The following is a 7,853-nucleotide window of genomic DNA, read 5'->3' as shown; positions in this document are numbered from 1 at the left end:
AAACCGATCAATACACATTTTATCCTTTGAGCGGTTTAATATAAACCGGTCAACACACCGTACAACTCTTGACCGGTTTAGCAATCTGGTCAATACATCACTTGATTCTTTAAATGGTTTACACATTATCCGGTCACCTCTTGCCCGGTTTAAAACATAATCCGTTCACTTCTTGTCCGGTTTAATAGATATCCGGACAAAGCACATCCGGTTTAAGTATCCGGATTACAATCCGGACACCACTTGGCCGGTTTACACAAGAATCATCATAAAATGCATCCAAACTCATAATAACAGATTAAATGGTTTGCAATTTGTATGAAAACAATTCATATTCAAAGCTTTTAATACACTCACCTTTGAGAATCAAACCCTTTTGAAACCTTCTTCTTCTTCTTGTGCGAATTCTTCAATTTCTCAGAGAGAAAACACTTTCCAGAAATAGTATGTGTATGAATCTATTTTTCTTTCATAACTTCTATTTATATATGCACATAAAAGGGAGAGGTGATAGGCGGTCTCCAAAAGCCGACCTCCCCTTTTAAATTTTAAATATTTCCCACACACACATATCATACATACATATATCATTCATATATATATATATATATATATATATATATATTTATAAATAAATATATACATATATATACATACTTGAAATAATAACCAAACTATTACAATCATTTAGAGTGTTATTGGGCTATAATGGTTTCTGTTAGGCTTTATTCGGTATTATTGAGCTTTAATGGATTATTATTGGAGTTTAATCGATTTTATTGAGCTTTATTTTATTTTATTGGGCTTTAATGGGATTGGGCTTTATAATAATAATAGTAATTAAAAATAAATTTTAAAAATTATTTCCGACGGATTTGTGGCAGAATATTCTTATTATAGATTCTAACGTTTCTTGTATTTGTAAATTAACAAATTACAAACCCAAGTTCAAGAATTGCTTCTTCAAGACGAGATCCGGAATACATAGTATGATGGCCGATGAGATGATGGAGATGGTGAGGAAGTTTACTCAATCTCAGCAACTAGAAATTCCCGTCACCACCACCGCCAAAGTTATGTTTTTTTGGTTTTTTATATATAAAACTTGTCAACGAACTGAATCTAATTTTCGTTGGAACAATTTGTATTTATTACACCCGAACAATCGTATTGGTTTTAATCAATGTGTGATATTTGATTTACAATTTTAGCATTTTTAATATTTACAAGATTTAAATAATCAAAAACAATAATTTTTTCCTAGAACTGTGCAATTACCGACGGATTAATCCGTCGGTAATTTTTTTTAAATGTGTCACTAGATAATATATTATTTAAGGGGTTGTTTACCAAATGTTTATCCGAGTAAGCGCTTATCAAGTAACATTACCTCATCGGATGAATATCGTAGAGACCAAAAATCTTACCCGGTAAGAGCGAGACAAAAAACATAAGTCTTACCTGGTAGGTAAGTAAGGGCGACGACTCTTACTACGGTAAGCGCTTACCGGGTAAATTGTTGCATAGGATGTCGTTTTGATGGACTAAAATCTTACCTGAGAAGTAAATAATATTGTTAAATTTTACCGGTAAGCACTTACCGGGTAAGTGTTTGGTAAATGGCCCCTAAGTAAGTAAATTACTGACGAATTAATTATTGGCGGATAATCGGCTAGTAATTTAATCCTAATAATTAATTTAATTAATTAAATCGACAAAGCTGAAAATATTAAAAAAAATCAGTGGCGGATTTCCGACGAAGTTGACGTTTAATCCATCGGAGGATCATCGAAATAATTTTTTCTGGAGAAGGTTTTACTGGTCGGAATATCCGCCAAAAATCCAACAGAAACCATGTTTTCCGGTGGATTTCCGACGGATTTTTCGCCGGAAAATCTCCATGTTTAGTAGTGTAGTAGAACATGGTCGTTCTATTAATCTTTTTGGAGACCCTGCTATACTCATACCAAGACAAAATATAAACATAAATATCATATATTATATTAAAAGACTTATAAATTAAAACAACAAAAATATCTTAAAATGACAAACTAACTTATAAAATTCACTTAAATAGAATCATTCTTTTAACATTGTTCGAAACAAACTTTTTAATGAGTTATTCATAATCAACTTTCCATATTAACTCGTTAAATTGAAAGATTAGCATACAAAAGTTGACCAATTGTTGTTTATCTCAAGTTCCCAAGAAACGTTGGCTCGATCCTACGGCCAAATTCTCCCTCAACTCTAGACTTTTATGTGGGTAATCAAAGGGTTATTGTGCTATGAACAATGAGGATCATCAAGATGAAAGAAGTCAATGCAAACGCGGGTGAGGTTGATCATCGAACAAGAAAGAAAGAAATAGAGGGCAAGAAAGAGTAAGTTTATTAAACAGGGTCGTGCTTGGTGCATCAATCCTAAAATTAACCAATGGCAAACCAAAGATGTAAGAGGCCAACCGACTAGGAGAATTCAATATTCAAATTAGAGATCGAGGGAGAAGGGATTACAAATAGGCAGTTGTAATTAGGAATTGTCAGATTGGAAAATCTGGTAGAAGAGAGAAGAGATACGGGCATTGTTGGATTATAAACTTTATACCCCTCACACTCGGTGTTGATCATGATATCACCATGAGTCGTAAGTAGGAAAACTATTTGTAGTGCTCGGAAGAGCTACAAGTGTAAGAACCATAGACCTAAGATGAAAGATTATTTTACCACCCAAATCCTACAATTATGACCTTTACTAAAAGACTTTAACATGGGATCTCACATATAAAAAGTAAGGAACTAACCCACACACCAACAAGACCGCCTCTTGGATGAGGTCAAGCCTCAAGCCTTACACGCCACTATAATTACACGACATTTGTTTCTTCATTGCTTGGGTAAGCATAAACTGGTTAACAGTAACATATAGACATGATTTGGATGTGATTTGTGAGCAAGAAAGTATCCAGGCTTTTGTCATACACAATATGCATTTGGGCAGTCCATTTATTTGTTGTTTGTTATATTTTCTTTCATTTTGTTTCTTCCTTGACTGATGCGTATTTGGGCCTATATTTATCACATACTCACGTCAAGATTCTTCTACTACGTGTTTGATGAAATGCTTACACGACATTGTATAGCCAACAACTGACTAAAATTTGCACACGCATACGTTTGATTCACTTTTTCAAAGTCATATTCAAATGCTGGAGAAGCCTTTTGAGACTAAATCAGCCATATGCACACAACAACTAGCAGTTTAAGATGAATCCGCAAAAAGTCCAGCAAGCAGTCCCACAAGACAAAATATGTATGTTATATATATATATATATATATATATATATATATATATATATTACCTAGAAAAAGAGAGAAAATATGTCAAATTCCAACCAAGGGGGATTGTTTGCTGTACCTTGTGCCTACTGTTTGCTCAAAAGAACTAATAAAATTTAACCCCGTCTTTCTTCAAATGAATATAACGCAGCATACTCAGACATGTTAAGTAAACAAGTTTATCACTTTTTGATAACTCAAATGGGAAAACTGATCTAATACTCTTACATAATTTAGTGCCATAAGCTACTTACCCCGAAGTTCTGCTTTCTCTTTTTTGATTGCAGCCAAGGTGGTTGGTTTCCATTGCAAGCAGTCCCTTTGTTCAACAATACAAGGCTTTCCGCATATGTTTCAACTTCGAGTTGGTAAGAACCTGCGTTGAATTTCACAAGCCTTGATAGGACGCCTGTCGCTGGATTATAAACTTTATACCCCTCACAGTAAATGAGGAACACGAGATCCCTATTGGTGGTCAATAGTAAAACTCTGTGTATTCCTCCTTCACCAGGAAGAGCTTCCAAATTAAAAAACATAGACCAAGAAGCAACATTATTGTCCTCTCTCATCACCCATATCCTAGGATTATGACATTCACCCGTAATCACAGCTAAAGAATCTTTGATGGTTGTTAGTTCTCTGGCTTCCGAACCGGGTTCTGGTAATAGAACCCTCCCAAAAACTTCTGTGCTCAAACCGAATGACATTATATAACAATGGTCTTTGTTATCTTGTTCTGTTACGATCCAATGCAATGCTCCATTKACAAAACAGGCAGAACACTGCACATTAGAAAGTCGAGTAGTAGGGGAGGCAATGACACGCCAGGTGCCTGTGTTTATGGTGTAAACCATTGATGTTGGTTCAACTCTTTTGAATGTGTAGTAGGATATCCTCACAATCTTGTAATCATCAGTGACCGGGTCGAAACCAAACCCGAGTGCTACACGAGGGGATTGAGGAGAGTAGTTCCTCGTGTAAGGATGAGGAGGCAAGGTTAGTTGGTGCCTGATGGAAGGGTTCCATAGAGCAATCGTACCAATTTCATGATGAAATAGACATAGAAGTCCATTACATGAGCCAACAATACAGCAATCATTGCAAGGAAACTTACCTATCCCTGTGTATCCGTGTCTATGACTCAAGGGTAATCGGTTTTCAGGATGTAACGTAAAGAATTCTTCCATACCACGTCTTTTGTCATAAGTCCAGTGCTTAACAAGGACTTTTTGCAAGTTTTTGTCAAATCGAAGAGCATGCGTACGGATGAAATCGGGGCTACCGATACGAGAACACCATGATTTGGAAAGACATCTAAATCGGAGAAGGGATTTCGGTGGTAGTGTTTTGAAGATGTTATCGATCAACTCTTCCCATACGTAACCCGACATTGTGTGATTCTGGATGGAAAAAAACAACAAAGAAATTGAAAGCTTTAGATTAGTAGTTAGTACGAAGCAGGAGCAAGTTACAGGAAATCACTCACCGGAAAGAGCATAAGCAGAAGAAGAGTGAAATTGGTGGGCGGAGATCCCTGTGTTTTCTAGGGTTTATTTATATACGTTTCGCTTCTCGATCATTGTTTATTCCTAATTGGATCACACTTTCAAAACACATTATAACCATTGTTATATTAACATAAATAGTTATATATTATTATAATAAATACATACTAATTAATTTGTTTATATTCCTAACTTTTTTATTTTACATTTTTATACCGTTATAATAATCTCGTCAAATATTTTCAAAAAAAATTCATTATTAAATATTTTTTTATTTTGTAAAATATCATATATATATATATACTAGTTGTGTGTCCACGTAATGTCAAATTTTCTAATAAATTTACAACTAAAAATTAGTGCAATTATTCTTTAAAAAGTACAAAAGTTATATTTAAACATTCGATCTTTTAAGAGAACCCTTAGAAATATTTAAACCTCGATTCCTATTAGTTGAGTACCCATCCGATGCAACGGGATGTAATCAAGTACAATGTAACAAGTAAGAAATCGAAGTGAACTTTATTGTACACACGCATGAAAATCAATTATGTTCTCTAAATAATTATAATAAAGGAAGAAACAAATTTCTAGTGAATACATTTCAAAAACAAATAAATTATCTTATACAAATCGAAATAGAAACCAATATCCTAATTAATCAAAATGACCAAAAATCAATACCTACCGCCTCTAGATCAACTGCACCATAGTTCAATCTCCACTTTAACAGCCACCGTGAAAGCATCCATACCAAACTATCCAAGGAGTCTACAAATTCCCTTCTGCATTCCACAAAATCCAAGGTTGTTTTAGCATTGTTCAAGGTTGTTTTAGCATTGTTTATGCAAGATGGGAGTGGGACTTGAGAGGTTATTAAAACATAAGATAGCCATTTATGATCCCATCACTAATTATTGAAACAGAATGTACATCAAATTCTATTTAGTCAATAACAACTATAAAACTTAATCAATCAATGAAATGGCACTACATATATAATTGTTCTTGATTCCCAACAGCTACACATTGTGGAAACTCCTATTTGTTCCCACAGACCATATTACAAGGACATTATTATATAAGCAAAATTATCCCAAAGAAAAAGGCGAACAACATTATCGATAAAGACAATGCACTTGGTAGTTATACCTGAGGACCCCATCCTAGACCAGCTGAAATTATAGCAGAAGGTGCAGACCATGAACCATCTGCCCTTCGAGCCATGACCAAACCAGTACCGAGCTTGTATGTAAGTAGCATCCCAACTTTAGTAACTGTTTTTAAGACTTTTCTTAAATTCGGTTTATAAGATAGTATAGATATAATTCAAGATGGATTAGTGTAACAAGACAATGGTCCAGTTGACCTGAATGCGCTTTTGTTGACCTATTTGCAAATAAGCAAAAGAGGTCTTTAAGATGATGGAAGATGTAGAAATCAAAATGCGATCACAAGGATTATATAGAACCAGCACACATCATGACTGCAATAATTGAACCACCGTGTTTGGCACCAAACGAACCTACAGACAAAGCACAATCTCATCATCCAAGCTTACAAACAATGGCAATTCAGAAATGAGAGATTAAAAGAATAGAGTCAAGGAGGAAAGTACAAGTGCCAACGATTCGTTAGCTATCTTCTTTACTTAGATCAAAACCTATAGAAAAACAACTACCCTTCCACATCTGATTTACCCAAGAAGAAAAACGATATAGAAGTACCAAAAACACCCAAGGACAAAATGAGATAAAATGAGAGGATGGTAGAATCCATAAAAACAGATAGACCAAAACATCTTCAAGAACCGACACATGCACTCTACGACAAACCATCTTAACGGGTGACCATGTCCACCAAAGAAGACCTACATAATGTGCATCATATAGCAAGGGAAACATAGATGAGCCCAAGGCAACAAGGAAAATCCATAATGCTAAACAAAAGAATCATAAAAAATATAGAAAAACCGGAACGATAATCTAGATATTTGAACCACGTTCTTTGGTATCAACAAAACCTACATACAAGACGCAAACTAATCATGAAATCTTACACACGAGAAAATTTTAGATATCAAAGAATGGTCAAAACAGGGGCAAAGAAAGTTATAACAATACAGACCCAATAACACATTGTTTCCTAAATCAATATGCAACCTCTCTATTTGACCACAACTTTAAGAGGTGAATGGGAGCAATAGAAGGTTGTGGCCAGGATAGTTTCACCAAATGGATCAGGAGAATGCTACACAGCATACAAAAGACCATCATCATCAGTCAGAAGCTTCCTAGTACTTATCAACAAAGAAAACAAGCATAACCCTTCCCACCAGCATCTAAGTTTAAAGAATCAAGATCAATATAAACAACCTTCTAAAATGTAAAGGAAGTGTAGGGTGCAAAGATTCCTCTTCTCAACCCTCATAAAGCCAAGGAGATTGGTACACAGGAAATCCTTTTGATTGTCGTAAAAAATGCACACTATTAATGGGCAGGTGATCGTACAAGAATTGTCGATATGTAACAGAACAGTCTGTTGTTGATGGCATTATACCAAAGCTGTTATTTATTAATTATTAGTCAAGGTACAAGGCTTTTGAACTTTCATTAACAAAAGGTATGGAGTTAAAATTACCAGTTATGCATACTAAAAACTTCAAAACTCCATACCAGTTATGCATATCCAGTTATGATATGTGTCTATAAACTACTTCCCTTACCCGTAAAATTTTGGTTTGGTTAGCAAGTCCCTAACCTAATAGCTAGAGTAAGAGGCTGTATACTAAATGTTTACCCGGTAAGTGCTTACTGGGTCACTTTACCTTATCGAACTAACATGACAATGATTCATAATCTTACCCAGTAAGAGCGATAACAAGGACTGAGAGTATTACCCGGTGAGAGTAACGACTCTTACCAAACAAGTACCTATCGGATAAAAATGTTCCATACAATGTCGTTTTTAATGGACTAAAGTTCTAAGTGGCAATTTAAATGGAAGTGT

At 34.9% G+C, this 7,853-nt stretch overlaps 1 protein-coding gene across 1 annotated transcript; it reads right to left on the bottom strand.

Moving 5' to 3' along the window:
- Window positions 1-3,413: 3,413 nt before the first annotated feature.
- On the bottom strand, window positions 3,414-4,917 carry LOC112517197 (F-box/kelch-repeat protein At3g23880-like). The gene is made up of 2 exons (XM_025124556.1): window positions 4,826-4,917; window positions 3,414-4,739 (listed from the first exon to the last, which is right to left on the bottom strand). Exons 1-2 carry the CDS (start codon window positions 4,835-4,837, stop codon window positions 3,573-3,575), a joined length of 1,179 nt encoding a protein of 392 aa, XP_024980324.1. The 5' UTR covers window positions 4,838-4,917; the 3' UTR covers window positions 3,414-3,572.
- Window positions 4,918-7,853: the final 2,936 nt, after the last annotated feature.

The sequence above is a fragment of the Cynara cardunculus genome, assembly GCF_001531365.2.
Source record: "Cynara cardunculus var. scolymus isolate 2C chromosome LG 8, CcrdV1, whole genome shotgun sequence".
NCBI classification, from domain to species: Eukaryota; Viridiplantae; Streptophyta; class Magnoliopsida; order Asterales; family Asteraceae; genus Cynara; species Cynara cardunculus.
The sequence above is the reverse complement of the archived record's forward strand: the minus strand, read 5'-3'. Positions and strand labels throughout refer to the sequence as shown.